At 49.5% G+C, this 19,986-nt stretch overlaps 1 protein-coding gene across 1 annotated transcript; it reads left to right on the forward strand.

Moving 5' to 3' along the window:
- Window positions 1-2,201: 2,201 nt before the first annotated feature.
- On the forward strand, window positions 2,202-8,490 carry LOC115652250 (vasotocin-neurophysin VT-like). Its single transcript, XM_030564057.1, has 3 exons — window positions 2,202-2,387; window positions 6,941-7,142; window positions 8,171-8,490. The coding sequence occupies exons 1-3, from the start codon at window positions 2,268-2,270 to the stop codon at window positions 8,332-8,334; spliced, it is 486 nt and encodes a 161-aa protein (XP_030419917.1). The 5' UTR covers window positions 2,202-2,267; the 3' UTR covers window positions 8,335-8,490.
- Window positions 8,491-19,986: the final 11,496 nt, after the last annotated feature.

A 19,986-nucleotide genomic window follows, 5' to 3' on the forward strand; every position in this document is an offset into this window, starting at 1 on the left:
CTTACTGTTTGGGCTGAAACGCTCCATGTCTGCCAGGCTTCCCACTTCAGGCATCTGAACTGAAAGAAAGGGGCCTGTCTGGTCTGTGCCCATGATGCTCTCTCTGCTGGGCTCAGGCAATATGGAGGAGGAAGCTGTCTGATTCCGATGCAGAGGGACCAGGAGCTAAACCTGCAGTGGGGGAGAGCAGCCTCATGAGAACCATTGTGGAAGAAAGGGATTGGCGGTTGACAGGGAGGAGGACATGGGGAGCCTGGGAGCTGAGGAGGGGAGGGAAACTAGGACTGATGGCGGGGAAAGGAGTCTGGGAGCAGGACAGGAAGTCAGTGGTAGGGAAGAGACACGACTGGGGCAGAGACAAGTTGGAGGGGATGAGAACCTTAATTTTGGCATTTCCTAACTTTGGAGTCCTTGACTTCACAACATTAATGTCCTCAACATTGTGTGTAATTACATAGCTATAGACACAAAGAGCAAGCAAGCAATAATGCAAACCATAGCAAAATGTACACATGAGGAGAGGGCCGACTAGACATGGAACTGTAACATGGAGGCTGAGGTCTCTCTAATTCCGGAGCCTCTTTCCCACAGTGACCAGTAGCAGAACAACACATTCTTTGGGGCTGGGAAGTTACTCAGCCTTTAGAGAGAGTGGCCAGAACACAAACTACTAAGTGCCTTATGGGAGTTTTTCCTGACTAGTGATTTTGAGATTTACCCCAGAGAGGTAATTGCTCTGGCTTCTCCCTCCTCACCTTGCTACAACTAAACAGCCAGGCAGAAACAAAAGGCACATGTCTTGGTGCAGCGTGGTAAATGTTCCCTGCACAGCAGAAATGCAGCAGGAAAACAGTCCGCTGTGGTAGTTAAGTGCCCTGGAGTGGGACTTAGGTGAGCTGGGGCCTGTCCCTGGCTCTGTTGTATTGGATGAGTTTGTGTGTCTGTTTCTTTCTGTCTGGTTTATTTGGATTGTAAACTCTTGGGTGCAGGGCCTGTCTCTCACTATGTTTGTACTGCACCTAGCACAATGGGGCCCCAGGGTAGCAATCATTAATATACGCTAGCGCGAGCTAGCACTTTTACATAAAAGGGACCCTTCATGACAGGGTTAACATCATGTGTCTCAAGTTTAACCTCAATTGTGGATGCCTTTGCAAGTCACCTAACTATTTATACAGCACCAGTGGAGTGGCAGGGGCTTCAGAGGCAAGTGTGAAAGCAATGAGCCTGATTTGCCACTGCCTTGCACCTTGCTCCAACCTTTACACCTGTGCAATGGGAAGGCAAAGTGTTGGCGTTGAGCCCTCACCGGGCACAGGGGTGAACAGCTGTGCATGGTGAAGCTGATGACTAAAACCCAGAGAGTCTGAGCTTGCATGAGTGGCACTCAGGAGCAGCCCCACACTGGCGAACCAGCCCAGAAGCGCTCACAAATGGAAGCCCCAATCTGGGTTAGGTGAGCGAGGCTTAGTCACCTGAGTAAGAGGCAGCAGAACTAAGCCTTCAATAAGCAGAACCCATAAACGACTCCACCAAACTCATCCCAAAACACATTTTATATCCTGCACCTCAACTGCCCTCTATGTCTGCTGTCTGCTCCCAGGTTTCTAGACGGGATCAGCACAGGATTGCCCCAAGTGGTGCAACCCAAGGAGGAAAAGGCCTTTTACCTTTAGGAGTCAATAAGCTGTGTGAGCTGGATGCTCAGCTGGTGTAAATCAACACACGGTCAGCGATTTCAGTTACACTGGTTGTAGATTTGGCCCCCATGTGTCAAACCAGAGGAAATGGCTGGGTCTGGTTCCCCTTGTGTTCACAGGATGCTCCACTGACATCAGTGAAGGCACTCTGGACTGGCACAGGGCTGAGTGAGATCAGAATCAGACCCAGCCCCTCCCCCCTCACTATTCTTCCTGCCCCCCACCCCCCAATGTGCTGGGATTTCGCATTGGGCTGGAAGGAAGAATTATTCATCAGCACCCAGCTAAGGCTCAGAGGAGCTGTTAAGCCCGGGCTGGCTGTTTGTGCCTTTGCACTGAATCACCTCAATTACAGTATTTGCTCTGAGTCTAGTTTGGGAAAGAGGTTTAACTAAACCCCCCCTCTCCCCCCGGCAGTCGTGACAAAGGCCAAGAAAGGCGTTACATCGGCACTGGGAGAGGTATAAATAGGCAGCTGGTCCAGAAAGGAGCCAGCTGCAAACAGGAGGCTGGAAAGCAAAGAAAGCTTCTCTCTGTGTGTGTGAGAGCCTGGCAGCCCCCTTCAAGATGCCCAAAACCTCTCTGCCAGTCCACTTCCTCTGTCTTCTCGCCTTGTCTTCAGCCTGCTACATCCAGAACTGCCCTCGAGGCGGGAAGAGAGCCTTGCCCGACACAGAGATCAGACAGGTACGAGAGGGGCTACTTGCAATGTGCATGCGGGGGGGGGGGGAGACTCATTCTTCATAGTGTGCTGAACTGTGTTCCTGTACAAAGTGTGTGTGTGTGTGTGTGTGCATATGTGCGCGCGCACACGCGTGTGTGCAAGAGAGAGAGAGATTGTGCTTCAATACTCTGGGCACAAGGACTGTCTGTCTTCCAGTCCTGGGTATGTTAGGCAAATTCAATTTGAGTTCTGGGTGCGAGAGAGACAGAAGCAAACTCCTCACTGGCTGGCAGCTAGATTCAGCTCATTGCCCTGAAGCTCAGAGAGGCATTTTTTAAAGCTTCTAGTTCTTGCTCCAGCTTGCTTTCTTTACAGAAAAGTAGTTACACTGCTTTGAGCGAAAGAGCTTTGCATTGATGCTTCTTAGGAGACAAAGGGGGGACAAATCTTTATTTCAATTTAAGAAAGGTGCCTCTAAGTTCCCAGTCCCACCGCTTGGCCCCTAATTGGAAGCTGCAGAGAGAAAAGCAAGGGAGAAAAATAGGGCACCAGTCTTTAAATCGACTTAAATTCTTTGGACTGGGAAACTGTGGGGGATGGGAGGGAAGTGGTAAAATGATTGGCACCTTACTAAAACAGGGGCTGCACCTTCTACAGAAGAACAGTGAATGGTGACATTCGTGATTTCCTTCTGCCACCTAATACCCTTTTAATGCAATCTTACTCCACAAACTTAAATAGTTCTTTTGACTTGTGATTAAAGAACTGAAGGTTTGCTCTGTTGCTAGTTCTAACAGCCTCATTAATGCATTAGCAGAAAGAGGGCATCTGAAGCCCATTTGAAGAGCCAAATCCTCAGCTGGTGTAAATCATCTTCAATAGAGCAGTGAGAACACCAGCTAAGGACCTGGCCCCCGAGAACCCAGTACTTGTACTTCTTGAACAAAGAGAACAGATGAAAAAAAATTAAGTTACAGACCTTCAGATGTACTTAGGGTGAAATCCTGGCCCCACACTAGTCAGTGGGAGTTTTGCCATTGACTTCAGTGAAGTCTGGATGTCACCTTCAATGCAAATGTGAAATTAAAGTAATTTCAGAAAGAAAAGTTATATCATAACAGTACTAGCACCAGTGCCTTTTAAACGCACATTGATTTACATGAGGCACTACTGTTTTACTTACTTAAACCATTTCAGTCGTAGCAAAGTGTTTCACACCATTTCATTTTGAGTCTACCACATTTTGAGCAGATCTGAACACAACAGTTAGTTATCTGAGAAATTATATATCAATTTATCGACATGCAGGTTATATCAAGAGGATTTAAAATAACCAAAGTTAATGTGATTGCCTCTTCCTGTTGTGGCTGACTTGGTTTTTAGACAATGTCTCTGACATATGGTAGCTTGTCCACCTATGGAAATTTGGTCCCAAACGTTTTCAGGCCATTAAAAGACCTAATAAATTAAGCACCATGGACAGAGCCACTGTGCTGACTATATAGAGCCTTTTTAAACCAGTTCCTTCTGATCAACATTCCAAAGTGTCCCCAGTCACCAAATAGAAGAAAAGGTCATGGCTGAACGCAAACATCTCCAGACCACAATTTAATTTTCCGTTTCAATAGGATTCACTGTGGCTGGCTTTAGACTGATGTGGCTTCTAAGTGTAATTACTAAAGGTTAAGATTTTGTCACAGTTATGTTTAGTAAAACTCAGGGAGAGGACGTGGGCAATAAACAAACATTCATGGAAGCCCTCGACCTAGCTGTGACTTTTACTAAAAATAAGAGGGGGGAGCATACCGGGGGTGGAAGAGACTAACAGTGCCAGCCTCCACTGCTTCCAGTGGTGGCTGACAGCCGCAGGGCCCCTGGCCACCCCAGGGCAGAAAATGTCATGGAGATCACTGAAAGTCACGAAATCTGTGACCTCCGTAACAAAATCTTACCCTTAGTAATTACTTTCCCCTGTGGTTTTTGTGTAGCCATGATACCACTGCAGGTGGGCAGTTATTAAATGAGGGGACCTTTGACACAGAGAGACACAGCATGTGACGTGTCACTGAGTAGCCTTTCCCTTGTATCGTGAAGAGACGGTGCAAAATATAGCCCCTTCATGTAACGGTCCACAGTAAGCTTCCTACACTAACTGAGCTGGATTATAGAGCACAGGAGTTAATAATAAGGCCTCTCTCTTATGTATCACTTGTCATCAGCAGATCTCAAAGTGCTTTACAAAGGAGGTCAGTGTCATTATCCCCATTTTACAGATGGGGAAACTGAGGCACAGAAAGGTGATGTGACCCACTCAAGGTTATCTACCAGGCCAGTAGCAGAGCCAGGAACTGAATCCAGGACACCTGCGGCCCAGTCCAGTGCTCTAGTCAATGAGTAACCTCTCCAAGCTTTCTGTTAGGCTGTTTTATTTGCTATTCATCTTACGTCCTCTCTGCTCTCATATGGCTAATGAGACCATCCAGTATTAAAATAGTTAACGACATACATTGTGGAAGGGCTACTAACCCCCATACTGCAGGGGTTAAGCCAATCTCTAGTAGAGACTAGAAGAAGCCCTAATGCAGGGGGCAGATTATCTCACATCTGCCTACTGTGGGGCTCTAGCACTTTCTTCTGAAGCATCTGGTTCTGGCCATAGTCAGAGACCAGATACTGGGCTGGATGGACCATGGGTCTGAGTCAATCTGGCAATTCCTCTGTTCTTTCTTAATGCGACCCCCCCATCACTTCTAGCTCTTCCTCATCTGTGCTATCGTAAGTAATTCCTCCCACCCACTTGAATGTAATGACCCCCATCCCTCCCAAGAGGTCAGCAGCCAGGTTGACCCCCAGACCTTCAGCACTACAACACTGATCTCTAGCACTTGAGCTAAAGGAATAACTCTGTTACTGTTAATAGCAGTAGGTTGTTATCCTCCAGTGGCTGGACACACACACAAAACACACTGTGCTAGGATTGGTTCCACTGACCTGTTCTAATGTTTGTAGAATCATGCCTACCCTCCTCCTACCCTTAGTCATTGCTTAGCCAGCCTGCCCATATTTAACCCTTTCCCTCTTTCTTTGCAAGACTGTCCCTCCAGTCCCCTGATCACTTTTTGCTGCTCTTCTTTGAACTGCTTCTAATTAATTAATATCATTCTGTTAATGAGGTGCCCGGAACTGAATGCTCTGTTCCATTGGTGGTCTCAGCAGAGCTGTATTGAGATGAGCACTTGTACCTCTTTACTCCGTAATGCAATAAACCAACATATTGAAAATTCTAGTAGGGAAGAAATTCCATTGACTAGGAAGTTCTAAACATGGGAGAAAAATTGATGGAGCCATGAAAGCATCCTCATTCTACAGCTTGGCTCTAATTACTTTAAGGCTTGAAGGCATCTTTGCAAACGAGCCACCACCATGTATGAATGACATTGGCTTCCATATACTATGGTGGAAGCCAAATTGTATAAGACATTTAAAACAAGACTGAACAAAAAGGGGGCACAAGCTTGTATTGCCAACAAGGGAAAAAGCAGACAATCCAATAGGCTGTTTCTGTCTCCTGGTTTTTGGACAAAAACTATGACTGCTAATACCAAGCGCTTATCTAAAGCACTGGGAGCCACAGAACATTTAAACCCCTGCACTTACTTCCAGGGTTTGAGAGAATGAATGAGCTCATCCTTTTGGTAAAAAAAAACTCAGGTAACTTATAGCATCATCTTCCATCTACTGTCCATGGAAAGATCTGATCCCAGCTGCTATTCTAACAATTGAAAATGATTGTCCCCTACACTGGTAACTTTGCAGGGATGCGTCCTTCATTGAGAAAGCTGCATATTGCTTCAGGGAGGATGAGTATTATACTTAAAGTATTTGTCAGTTTTATAAATACCTGATGAGGTAGGTGTATTTATGGCTTAGTTCACCCACCACTTGAATGCAGCCATCTAGTAAATGAAATAGGTGCCCAGATACTGCGGTGATGGGCATGGGATACAAACATGAAGGGGTGGAGCACAGCACTTGAAGCAGCATATCAGCTCCAATTGAAGCTGCAGGGAGCGCTCAGGGAGGCAGGATGCAATTACCTGGGTGCAGTTCATCCAGGACATACCCACTCTTATGGGCTCTTTCGTGGCATGGAGGCCTTGTCTGCAGCAGGTGGAGAGGGATAGGGAAAATGTGTGACCATGCAGCTGGTTTTAGGGTTGATCTCAGAGACCCAATCCTACCTCCTAGCTCAGGTTAAACTTCTGCTGAAGGATTTGGCCCATAAAATCAGCTAAGAATTAACCGCCATTCAACACAATGGGAATTTTGCCATTTATTTCAATGGGGAGCAGGACCTTGCCCACAACCTTCAGACTTGGCTCACTGATTATAACAGCTTCCCATTCATGCACCCGATTCTCCTGGTTGATTACTCCATGGACTCACCTCTGATTCCCACCGGTGAGATCAGGCCCCATGCTCATATCATGCATGAGGGGTTTAGCTGTTCCCTGAAAATGAAGCTCCCTCTCCTCATGCAGCCCCTGGCTTGCTGATCTGTCTCCTGTCTCTCCAGTGCATACCCTGTGGTCCCGGGAACAGAGGCCACTGCTTTGGCCCCAACATTTGCTGTGGAGAGGAGCTTGGCTGCTACGTGGGCACTTCTGAAACCCTGCACTGCGTGGAAGAAAACTACCTGCCTTCCCCTTGCGAGGCTGGCGGCAAAGCCTGCAGCTCAGGAGGGAGATGCGCTGCTCCCGGCGTTTGCTGCAATGATGGTAATAGAGGAGCACCCCCATACCCAGAACAAATACAATGGAGCGGGGAGGTACCTCAAACACTAACAGCCTTTGCCTAGGGGATCATCTCCTCTTCTGGGTACTTCAGTAGCCCCCATCTCTGTGGTAGCTGAGCCCCTCACAATCTTTAATGGACTTCTCCTTATAACACCTCTGTGATGTAGGGAAATGCTGTTAGCCCCACTGTAGAGATGGGGAATGGGCAGATATTGGCCACCATCGGAAGCCAGATAATCAATGAGATGGTATGAGCCACAATGTCAACTGCTTGACTCTTGGATTGAACCATTTCTGGAAATATAAGGAACCATAATGGACCAAACTTGCCTGATATCTTTAGTTTTTGCTCAGTCATGAATCAGGACAAAGTCCTGTTGACTTCCCGGTTGGTTGGGGGGGGGGGGTGTTGCATGAGTAAGGACTGAGTATCTGACCTCAATGGGCATTTTGCATGAGTAAGGATTTCAGGATTTGACTCAACACAAAAGCCTATGGCTAATATGACACTTTATATCTTCAAAGCTCTTTACGAGCATTAGCTAAAGAGCCCACCAAACTCAAAGGTAGGGTTGTAAAAGTACTACTATAATCCCAATCTTCCAGATGGGAAACTGAGGCACAGAGAGGTGAATTATTTTGCCCAAATCTACATAGTATGTCAATGTCAGAGCTAGGATGACAACTCAGGAATTCCTGGTTCCCCCCCCCCCACTCCTAACTTCTATTTGCAATGTATTTGCAAGCAATATGTTATTCATCCACTAGTTGTTTCTGTTTGCTATAGTGAGTTCCAGATAGGTTGAGGTCCCTGGTAAACAAGGGAGACAAAGCTGGAACAAAAGCTCTGTGGAAGTCTTTTTGTGGCTGTAGTTGTAGCTTTTCTGTTTAATAAGTCCCTTCTGTTTAAGACAGTGCATGGGATCACAGCCTATGACACCAACTTCTGGAATCCACTGCTTCATGTAAGATCAGTGATAACACTGTGGTTTTCTTTTCTTGTTTTGAAGAGAGCTGCATCATGGATACCATTTGCCTGGATGACGATAGTGACAGAAGTCAAGAGCCCTCAGAGAAGAACCTGACTCTGCTGGATGGCTCAGCGAGTGACTTCCTGCTCAAGCTGATGCATTTGGCGAACAGGCAGCAACAGAGGAAGCACCAATTCTACTGAGGGAAGGAAGCAACATCAGAGATGAGTCTAACAGCGAGTATGTTGCTTACATGCCGCAGCACCTCAGCAAATCATTGCAAAATGTAAAGGAACAGCCCTTTGACAGCATTGTAAATATGTGGCCAATAAAGTATTTTATTGCACTGTGCTATTCAACTTTGTCCTGTGTCATTTGCATTGAAGTCGTTGGCACTAGGGGCTAGATTTCCAAGAGCTCGGAGCTTTGGGTGTAGAGCTCATTTGAAGATCTGCCCATCAATGTCACAGCAAGAGCTGAGCTCTTTCGAGAAGCTGGGGGATGGTGAGCACTCGGAAATCTGGCCCTTTATGGTTCAGCAGCCCCTCCTCATTCAGTGGAGGGGAGGCGCACCACATGTGCCATCACTGTTCAGACCTTCCAAAAGCCTTTGCCAAGTTCCCCCAGCTAAGAGAGGCAGCAGATAGTTCAGATGTACAATGCAGGTTGAACCCAGACCTCATGGGGTACAAACCTTCAGCAGCACAGCTCCCACTAGCCCTCTCCTGGAGCACTGACTTAGAGGATTCTGACAGCACATGAGTTTCCCAGAAGACTCCCACAGGAGGCTATAAGGTCAATCCTGCCCAGCTTGGGAGGTCTAAAGGAACACCCCGGCAAGGCAGGCTGACTGCAGAGAATGGCGTGGGTTTTCAAAGGCTCCTGAGCACCTGTGGGTACGTCTACATGGCAAACAGAAACCTATGGCAGGGAGTCTCAGAGCCCGGGTCTACAGGCTCAGGCTCCCGGGGCTTGCACTGCAGCGCTAAAAAGAGCTCTGCAGAGGTTCAGGCTCGGGCGCTGAACCTCATCCCCTTGTAGGCTTCAGAGCCTGGGCTCCAGCCCGAGCCAAACATCTACACAGCTGTGATTAGCACCATAGCATGAGGCCTAACCCGTAGGCTCAGGCTCCAAGACTCACTGCTGCTGGTTTCTGCTTGCTGTGTAGACATAACCTTCAGCGACGGTAAGGCCCATTGACTTCCAGTGAGACTTGGGCGCCGAAGTGCCTGTCACTTTAGAAACTGGGCTCTCGTGTAGACGTGATAAAATCGATCCCCAATCACTCTGCCGTCAACTCCGGAACTCCACTGTGGGGAGAGGTGGAAGCGGAGTCGATGGGGAAGCAGCAGCGATCGACTCGCCACCTTCCTCACGGCCAGGTAAATTGACCTAAGATACGCCAACTTCAGCTACACTATTCACGTAGCTGAAGTTGCTTATCTTAGGTCGAACCCCACCCCCACCCCCGCAGTGTAGACCTACCTTAAGACATTTTAACCACAATTGGCGCCAAAGAATGTCTTTGGAAACTACCCCATAAGATTCCTACCCTGCCCCCCTTTTCTGATTCTACGTATGCAGCCCCTTATCACCAGAGTAACTGAACACCTTTCAGCCTTTATCCTGTAAGGTGCGGACGTATCATCTCCATTGGCTGGAGACACAGTGTAAATTGACGGGATGTGCCCAAGGGTCATTCGCAGCAGAGCCAGGAACTGAATGCAGGTCTTGTGTGCCCCATGCTACTGCCCTGTCCACTAAACCAGCTTGCCTTCCATAGTTAGCTCTTGAGACGATATTAATAATCCGCAGATAGGTTCAGCAGGCTCGAAGCCACAGGGCCAGCTCCCAAGACCTCAGACAAAACTCTCACGTTGACTTAACAATCTCCTCCCAGCAATGTGAGGGGCAAGCCAGGAAGGGCTCCGATTCCACCAGGCCTTGAGGGAGGATGAACCCAGTGCAAGAGGGTGAACAGGAACTGGCCGTTCTCTGCCTCTCCAGACCATCTGCCATGGGACCCTGTTGAGTGCTAGGACTGGATCTGCGCTCCTACCCTCTCCCCTCTCGCATGTGAGCTCCATAAGGACGGCATCAGCCCCCTCCCACTGCTGAAACTCGACACTGGCAATGAGTGTCCTGCTGCAAGATACAGCCTACGGGCCAAACTCTGCTCCAGGCTACACCTGTGTAAATCAGGAGTAACCCCACTGAAATCACTTTAGGTTTACACCCCTGCAACTTCACACAACCCCTATGAAGAGCTAATTGCTTTGCCGGGTCCAATTCTGCCCATATTTGCACCCAAGCAACCCCATTGGCTGGGCAAAGTTTGGCCCAGGGGCTATAAGGTCAATCCTAGTATAAGCGAATACAATGTCTATTGGGTCAGCTACTCCCCTGGTGTCAATCAGCCTAGCACTGCAGTGGAGCTAGGTTGATTGACACCAGCTGAGGATCTGGCCCAAATGACTTCAGCACAACGTGACCCAAGGTTCACCAGTCCTGCTAACCAGGTATCACACAGCTTTCCCTAGTGATTTAAATTAATTGCACCAGCCGGCCTGTTGATGATGCTCTTCTATTGCCTAGAGCAGGGTTTCATGGACCCAAAATTGGGTCACTGGAATGTTTCAAAGGGTCACGTGACAGCTCCTGCAGCTCCTGCCCCATGAGGCTGGCTGGGCTTGGCTCCCTGTGACAGGTACTGCAGCCTCTGGGGTCCCAGCGCCATTCGGGTTTGGCCCAGCTGTCATGACAACAGGAGCCCGGTTAGGCCAAATCTGAGTGAGTGGCCCTGTCACCCCATGAGCCAGGTCACAACTCCACTCACACACATTTGGTACAGTCAGGGGTGCAGGGCCAAACCTGAGCGGCGTTGCAGCCCCAGAGGTTGTGATGCCCACAGCGGAGAGCCAAGCCCAGCCAGCCCCACAGCACAGGGGCTACAGGAGCAGCCACTGTGGGTCAAGTGCTGGGCAGGGCCCAACCCCCTCCCAGGAGGCAGGATCAAACCAAAACCACTCCACAGCCTCCACCCCCAGATTATTTACTGGGTGGCAACAGGTCATCAACTTTTACCAATGGGTCCTGAGCCCAAAAAGGTAAGACCCACTGGCCTAGAGGACATCCTAGACAGTATTTTGTCCTGCCATGAATGCAGGGGACCGGACTCGATGACCTCTCGAGGTCCCTTCCAGTCCTAGAATCTATGACTCCTCCAGGAAGAGCAATGGGGGTGGTTTGCATAGGGCAGTGCTCTGATGTGGGCGGTTGATTTAATGCTCTGGGTTTCTTGCTGTCTAATTGGCACTAAGGGGAGCAGAATCACGTTTACCGTATTTACAGAGTACAGAGCCCTCTGCACTGTGGGGCTCAGACTCTGCAGTGATGGTACCTAAAACAGATGGACAGATCCTGTAAGTACCTGGGTCAAATGAATGAATTTGGGGCTTTTTAAGTCAAAAACTCAACTGGGTGAAACGCTGATGAAGACTTTAACTTACAAGCCCCTCCAGACCAGGCCTTCAGCCTGCACCAATTCACACCAGCTGTGTACATTCTCCAGTGCTTGGCCTAGTCTGTTCTTCATTGACTGGGAGTGGGGTGGGCGATGGGGGAGGGGGGGTCCTCTGCTACTCTTAGGATTTCTTCCTGACTGGGTGCTGAGCAAAGTCTGGCTGTGATGCACCATGGAAGCCATGACAGGCAGCACTCTTAGAGATGGTCACCTGCCGTGCGTGGTAATAAGCAGCAGCACAAAGACGCAGATGCTTGACTCGCTGGCCGAGGCACCCCTGGATAGTAGTGCCCTGGCAGGGCCATACAGGGTAAAACCCTTCTCTCATTCAGGCTGGCAGAGCCATGCAGCCATAGAGCCAGACCAAGCCCTGGGATTTGTGTGTGGGGCTCAGACATCTGTGGAGCAGCAGGTGAACACTGGGGCAGCTACGGTGCCTCCCCACAGGCAAGCCCTGCTCAGCTTGCAAAGCTAAGGACCCAGCTCTGACGCTGCTCTGTGCAGGGGCTCCCTTGGGAGTTCAATGGGAGCTCTGAGCATGGGGGCACTGTCAGACCCTCGTTGGCTGCAGCCACCCTGGAGCTGAGAGAGGAGCTTGGCTGGCCTATGTGGAGCACTGGAAGCAAGTGTTACCTGGTTTCCAGTTTCGTGACAAACCCAGATCTCAGGCCAGAGGGGCTGTGCCCTGGTGACCGTGAGAGCTCAGGCTGGGCCGGCGCTTCCTGAGTGAGCCCCATCACTCGGGACATTGAAAACGAGGCACGGGGGGAGAAGAGCCCTGCCTTGGAGGGGAGGGACTGGCTCTTCCAGCAGACCCCATCCAGCTCCCGTGAGGCAGGGAACACATTTCCTAGGCACCCAGCGCTACTCTGGGGTTTGGGATGGAAAACATGAAATGCTGCAGTTTTACACGTGTCTCTTTCGAGTCTCCCAGGGCTCTGGATTCGGCCACCCAAAGTTCAGGGTTGTGACCCTGCCAAAGAACAGATTCCATGAGCCCTGTGAAATGAACCCCCTGCCCTGCACTGCCCATTACACAGCAGCACCCAGATTGTCCTTGTGCTGCTAGCAGCTTCTCCCCCTCTTCACCAGCGAACCCTCACAGGCAAGGTAGCAAGTCGTGTTGTGCAGATGAGGAAACCAAGGCAAAGCGGCTAAGAGCCATACTGCGTTTGGACTTGCTGTGAGTGTACATAGAGTGTCACGCCCCATTGCACCCTGTGTGATGGCTAGTAACAGTCACAGACCCTGCTCTCTCCTAGTGTCCCCTAGAGTCAGGGCAGTGGCACACAGGGGGCAGCATGTCTGAAAGTAGGTAACTTGCAGCGCAGTCCTCATGAATGCCTGGGAGCTCCTGGGGAGACTGTACCCTGTGGACCTGTCCCTGGAGTGCATCACCCCTATGCAGATTTCACCATCTCATCCTAAGTGATGTGCAGAGGGAGTCAGCGTCAGACTCAGGATCCTAGTTCAGGAGTTCCTGGCTCCCGGACTCATGCTCAGGCCACGTCGCTCTGATGAGACCGTAGTTCAGCTGAGTGGCAGTCAGGCAGCCTGAAAGGGGAGAGCGGCTGGGAAGTGTGTTCCTGAATACAGAGAGCATGGCATTGTGTAGGCTTCTTTCTTCGTCTCATTGTGCTGCCTCTCTTACAGGGAATTTGCAAGGAGAATCAGCTAAAGCACGCTGGCTCATTTGGTGCGTCATTCTGTTTGAAACACCCCCTGGTCAGAGCAACCTGGGCTGGGAGATGCAGGGCTGGGAAGCAAGATTTCAGAGCTTGTGTCACCGCTATTACTGCGGGCGGGGAATATTAGGGCACGTCAGCATGGCCGGAGCAGAGAGAGAGAGGACACCAGCACGGGGATGATTCCAGCCCATTCCTCTGACCTGCTGAGCAAATAAACGGCAGATCGAGTCTTGGGAGAGGACGGAGGCCGGCAAAGCAGCCAGCGAGGGATTAATCTCCATTGCCTGGAGTGACAGTGAAGCGAACGGGTTCCTGGGGAAGGCATACCAAATAGCCCCCTTCGCTGGTAATAAGGGGGGTGGCTTCTGATCACTCGGTGCAGTACAGCCAAGCATCCCGTGCTTGCTTACAGCTCTTCTCTCATTCCCCTCCCTCTGACCCATCCAGCCCTCCCAGACTATTCATGGCTTCTCCTCCTCTCCCTCAGGTCCGTCCTGAGAACCCACCTGTTTATTTCAGGGGCGTACTCCACCCAGTGCTACACTAAAAGGCAGCCTCGAGGAGCACAATGGTCCCCTCTGGCCTTGGAATCCATGAAAGCTCTTGCAGCGACCCCTTCTTCTCCATCTACTAATGGCCTTTCCTCTCCTTGCCCCACAGCTTGTGTGTGCATCTTCAGTCTCTGTCGGGGATCACCACAGCACCCACCACCATAGCATCTAAGGCCCAGAGCCTCAATGGTATTTAGCCACCTATCTCGCAGGGATTCCAATGGGAGTTTGCTGCCTAAATAGCCAGATGATTCGTGTCTGTGGGAAGACATCCCTAATGGACTCCACGGAGTCTTCTCAGAAGCAGAGCTTGTGACGTACATCTATAGGGCATGTAACCCACACACCTCCTGGGTATGGTGCTCTGTCCCATCTAGTTGCACTGAGACGACTTAGAGAGAGATTAATGAGTCTGTTCTTTAGCCTTAACTAAGTGCCATATGGCTCTGAGCTCATGCAGTAGAGGCTCATGCACTGAGGTCCCAGGTTTGATCCTGCCCGCCAATGACCTGGGTCCATCGGTGTTACATGCGTGCGTTCTGTAAAGGACCCCTATAGCCAACCCCACTTTGGTGGCAGTGGGATTCAGATGCACGTCCTTCAGAGCAAAAGGCCTTGGCAGCTACAAATGGAATTGGAGGACACAGGGTCAGAGTTTGAATGGCACTGAGGCGGCTGAAGATTGAAATCAATGGGAGATCCACACCAAAGTGCTTTTGAAAACTCCACCAGGTACCTGGCTGCATCTTTAGTTGCCTAAATACCTTTAAAACCCTGGCCCAAAGTCCCCAAGTCGGTAGCAATTATAAACCTCCCATGTAAGCCAGCCACCAATACCCCACACTGTCTGGAGATTGTGTGTACATTCCTAGCACAATGGTGTGGGGGCCTCTAGGCGCTACCGCAATTGATTAACACCATGAGCAGAATCTGACCCATTGACTCAATTGAGTTAGTCTGCGTTTATCCCCATGAGAGGTCAGAATCAAGCTCCCTGATTTCAGTAGAGTGATCAATAGGTACACCAGTGTACTTGAGAACAGAGGTTATCTCACTGGTTACTTTTCTTTAAGGCCTTGCAGATTTTTTGTAACCAAAGCAGAGAGACAGGTCTTTCATCTGAGCAAACTGCATCCGCATCACACAGCAAAACATGGACGCTTTCAGACTAGAGCAACACAGTCCTTCCAAAACGTCAGGCACCCTAGGTTGAGATTCCAGCGCCTGGAATTACATAATGCCACATTATCTACCGATTGCCTCATCACGTATAGCTCCCAAAGCTGGAGAGACAGAGAAGTGAGTTCAGTGGGTCTCAGGCTGCAAGCACCCTTGCAACTCAATTAATAAATAATCTTACAGTTAAAGAGCTCTCAGTCTCACAGGGTGATTAGCCAAGTGTGTATCTAGTGAATCACACAAATCAGAGACAGCAGAGGGCCTTCTTAGGGCCACCCCACCCCACAACTGTGCAGGGTCACTCTCCACTGCATATTCATTCCTCATCGAGTCAGGTTCAAAGTGAGCCAGGTCATGGGGCTGCCATGATTAACCAGATCTCCCACGTAGGGAATTTGCCCTGATAACTTACCCTTCCCTTTGCTCGGTGTCATCCCAGGACTCTGACCCTCGCTGGCTTCCTGTTCCATGGAGCAGCGTGCAGTTCTGGGGCTGTTTAACAAACTGGCGCTAGCTCCCGACACGTTTCAATGTTCTGTGTGTTGGTGTGATGTTCTGCTCAGGGCAGCCCAAACAGTAAGACACGGAGTTACCCCTCTGCCTCAGCTCCCTGACACACTAGCCCACCCTCTTGACCAGCAAACCCCTTGAAACTCTACCAGTCTAAACCTTGCCTTGCAGGTAACCATCAGTGACTTGCAGTTCCCTGGAGACATCTCCCTGCAGCATCTAGTCCCTCTCTCTGGATGCTCACAGAAATTACTAAGTCCACTCCCTTCAAAGAGACAGTGTGCTCAACAGCTGGTTAGGTTTGCTGAAGACTCACACTTACTTCAGTAGGATAGCAGTGAGATGGTTTATAGTAAAACTAGGGAGAAGCTTATTAACAAAGAACAGAGATTGAAGAGATACTAAGCAAGTATAAAAGAGAGAAGTGTGGTTACAAATAAAACAAAAAAAAGTTGACAGTAACTAATTTTAGCAAGTTACCATCTTTGCCAAAGTAGTTTTCTTCCTTACATGGAGTTATCAGCATCCCTAGCCCTCCAGACTAGGGGGTCCAACTTTCACAGGCTGCCGTATCTTATGTCCCAGCAGTGATGGATCACTAAAAAGTCTTTTTGCTCCCCTTGTATTAACCAAAGTCCATTGTCTTGGCCTCAAGAGCCAGGAAGTCTTCCTGGGGTGCATATTCTGTCTCCCAGCATGACTGTTGAACAGTCTTCTCCTCTATTTGTTTACCTGGATGGTTTTCTTTACCTTGTAAATGTAAATGTACTTTCATTGTCCTCTGCCTGAAGTCTAGCTGGTCAGACAGGTAAATACACACCCCTTTGTGTACTGCCTCCCAAACACACTCTGGGAACATATTTCTTGCACATGTCTGTAACTTTATACACAACCTATATGTCCATCACATGACCAGCGGGTCCCATACATGGTACTTTTGAGCTACATATTATGACAACAGTGTGTTGGGGCAACACGTATGTCAGAGCTGATGCAAGTTACAGTATGCGGGGACTCTCTGCTAATTGGCACAGAGGGGCTTTTAGGGTCACAGCTGAGTTAAACCTTCTTGTTGTGTGTCTTGGATGCTTTGCTTTTTCTGTTGGGGTATGATTCGGGAGAAGTGCAGAGTCAAGGCACACCAGGATCCTCACCCTGGCCCCAATGCAGGAGAGGGATTCACCCCTGGCGGTTTGCAATATCCTTCTCGTTTCTCTATTCACCCAAAAAAGTCATAAACATCAACATCCTCTTTTGTTCAGGATGAATGTGAAGACGTGACTGAAATAAAAGCTACCTCCAAACCCAAAGTACTGGCACATGGCTCTCCCCCAAACAGAGGCAAATACAAGGCTGTCCAGAAATCTGAATGAGCTGGGTGGGTATTGTTTGAGCAGCGGGAGGTGTGTATGTGTAAGAGAAGCAGGAGACAGCACACACAGAGAGACAGACACAAGCTCAGTGGGTGACCCCGAGAGCAGCCTCTAGAAGGGGGCTGGTGCCAGAAAAAGAGGCTTGGAGCTGTAAGCAAAGAACCTATCTCCTGTTTGGTTCCTTCTGTGTTCAGGGAAACAGGACTTTGTGTTCACCTCTTGTAAATAAACAAGCTTGCAGCAAAGAAAAGCCCTGATTCTGTCATCAGTTTCTCCTTTTAACTGGAACTATCCACAACCCCCCAAATTCAGCTAAGCACTCGGGTCCAGAGGGGTAATAGGGTATTGAAAAAAAGAAGTAACACACTTACCCATTTGACCAAGGGAGCGCTGGTTGGATGGCAGGCGACCCAAAGGCACAGCCTCAATCGGCTCTGACAGTCACCAAGCGAAGGAAGCAACCGTTTATAGAGTCCCCAGAGGGAGGAGGCATTCCAGGGAGGCGGAGCTTCCAGCTTCAAATCTGGCCTCCTCCCTGCTGAGTAATGCCGTGTCTGAGGAGCCCCAGCCTTTGTATATGTTGCTGCACCTGCAAACCACACTGCTGCTTGTGAGGGTTCCCTCTTAGAACTCTCTTTTGGGTTTCGGTCATGCTCCCAGGGGAGCTGTGTGTGGTCAGCCAGGAGAGTGAGGCTCATCTCGCCTAGCTAACTAGGATAAGAAAGTTTACAGAACCTGGTCTGAAGCCCCTTAGAGTCAATGAGAGTCGTATAGGCTGAATCAGGCCCATAAACAGCAATTGTGGCTGTGTGTAATTAACAGGAAGCAGAGAGAGAGAGGAAGCTCTTCCCCCTCCTAGTCATTTTCTTCTGCATTTTCTGTGACCAGCTGTTTTTGACTGTTTCTCAGGGACATGCATTAGCCTAGCAGCCTCACAAACGAGTCTCCCGGAAACAATCCTACAGAATAATCAGAGGTGAGAGGAAATGGAAATGCTGGTGCCGACACCCACAGACTTTGAGAAATAGCGGATCTGGACCCTGCACCATCCTACAGACAGAAGCGCTGCCAGCTTTTTTGGCGCCCTAGGTGGCAGAAGGTCCCGCCCCCAAAATGGTGCCCCCGACAGAGGCGGCGGAAAGTCCTGCCCCCGAAATACCACTGACGACCAGGGCAGCCGAAGATCCGGCCGCCGCAGTCATCACTCCACAAATGTTAGTGCCCTAGGCGAACACCTAGGTCACCTAATGAGTTGCGCCAGCCATGCCTATAGAACCAAAACCCTAACTCTGAAGCCGGCATTCAGCTCTGGATTGTGGATCTAGGCTATTGGTCCTCTGCTCCCTTGTGTTGTCTCCCACTGGTGGAGTCCTCTTTTCCCTTTCTCCAGTGGGCTGAGAAAGGGCAGCCCTATGTCATATCCCAGTGCTCAGCCCCTTTTCCAGACAGGGGCGCTCGGTCACCTACAATAATACATGGGGGAGAGGGTATAAATGCAGTCCTTTCGCTCTAGTGCAGGTACGTCTTTGAAACACTCTTTGTTCTGATTTCAATGGCAGTTTAGCGCTTAGGTGCCTTTGACAACCTCACGAGGGGTTTTGACACCTAAATATCTGCGTAAAACTGGCCCTTGGACTCCAGATTCCTGGGCTGATTCTGGCTCTGACATTGACTTTCTGTGGGGTCATAGGCAAGTCACATTCCCTCTCCCTGCCTCAGTTGTCTATCAATCCATCTGAGGTATTTATAGGGCCTGTTCCAGTAACTGGGCCTACAACTATACCCAAACTGTGAGCTCATCTGCAAAGAGTGAGTGAACGTTTAGTCCGAGTTACAATAGCCTGAAACAAGAAAGGTTGATAGGAAAAGGTGCAAAAGGGAGCCAGAAAAACAGCACAAGTCCAAACAAAGAGGCTTCCCCATCGACCTCACGGGCTGTGTTAAGACCATGCCTGGTAAACAAGAGAAGTGAGGGACTGGAAAGCAATACACCAAAATGGGTGTGTCAGAAACTATGCCTAATTGGTGTACAAAATAATGAGAGGATGGGCTATTCTCCTCCCCCTCCTCATTTTGGGGTCCTCAGAAAGAGATTTGGGGGCAAATAAGGAGCAGGCTACCATGAGGCTGGCTGATGAAAGGAAGGGAAAGGCGCAAACTTCATCATCATGGCCGCCGTGCCTACCATCTCCTGGAACTCTGGAGCTTCTTCAGCCTGGATTGACACAGAACAGGAAGAAGGCACCGGAGCAGCTCCAGCTGCAGCCACGTTCATTGAGCAGCCACTAACCTACTGCTGCTCAGCTTAAAAGCAGGACTCCTGGCTCCCTTCAGCCAATCAGGCAGCCCTGCCGCAACCCATTTGAGCTTATTAATCCACCCAGAGGCTGGTCTGGTTAGTCTGTCGGGTCAACTGAAGGAGTTCACTCCTGACAGCCTAACCCTATTTAATGCTGGAGCATTAAACTGGGTCGTGTTAACACTGTTGATTCTTTGGGCTCCTCTTCTCCACCTAAATTAATTGAGGATCTGGGCCTAAGTGACTTGCCCAAGGTCACACAGGAAGTCTGTGGCAGAGCAGGGAATTTAGCCCAGGTCTGCTAACCTAGTGCCCCTAACCACTAGGTCATCCTGTCCCCATCTGTGAAATACGGGCACGCTGAGAAATATGGGTATTGCTTTACCTGCCTCACACAGTGTGTGAGGTGCACTCGGTTAAGGTTTGCAAAGAGCTTTGGGCTCTTTGTATGAAAAATGACATTATAGTCCCCCTGTCCCTAAGGGCATATTCTGCCCTCACTTACTCTATTGCCAGAGCAGTTCCTCTGGGCCAGATTCTGATCTCATGCTTGTTTTGTGCTGCTGGAACTCCACTGAAGTCACTCTTAACTTATACCATCGTGCAGGAGACTGGAATCAGGCTAACTGGTTTGAGTGGAGTCACTCCAGTTGTATAGTGGGGAGGACGACAGTCATGACAGAAGATTTCAGAACTCTCTAGAACAGGGGTTCCCAAACTCATTATGTTGCA

Source organism: Gopherus evgoodei, chromosome 5, assembly GCF_007399415.2.
Source record: "Gopherus evgoodei ecotype Sinaloan lineage chromosome 5, rGopEvg1_v1.p, whole genome shotgun sequence".
Lineage (NCBI taxonomy): Eukaryota > Metazoa > Chordata > Testudines > Testudinidae > Gopherus > Gopherus evgoodei.

Excerpts from the sequence above, each read along its gene's own strand:
- LOC115652250 (XM_030564057.1), top strand. The coding sequence starts at position 2,268 with ATGCCCAAAACCTCTCTGCCAGTCCACTTCCTCTGTCTTCTCGCCTTG. Across the intron at positions 2,388-6,940 it reads CCGACACAGAGATCAGACAG|TGCATACCCTGTGGTCCCGG; the intron begins GTACGAGAGGGG and ends CTGTCTCTCCAG. Across the intron at positions 7,143-8,170 it reads CGGCGTTTGCTGCAATGATG|AGAGCTGCATCATGGATACC; the intron begins GTAATAGAGGAG and ends CTTGTTTTGAAG.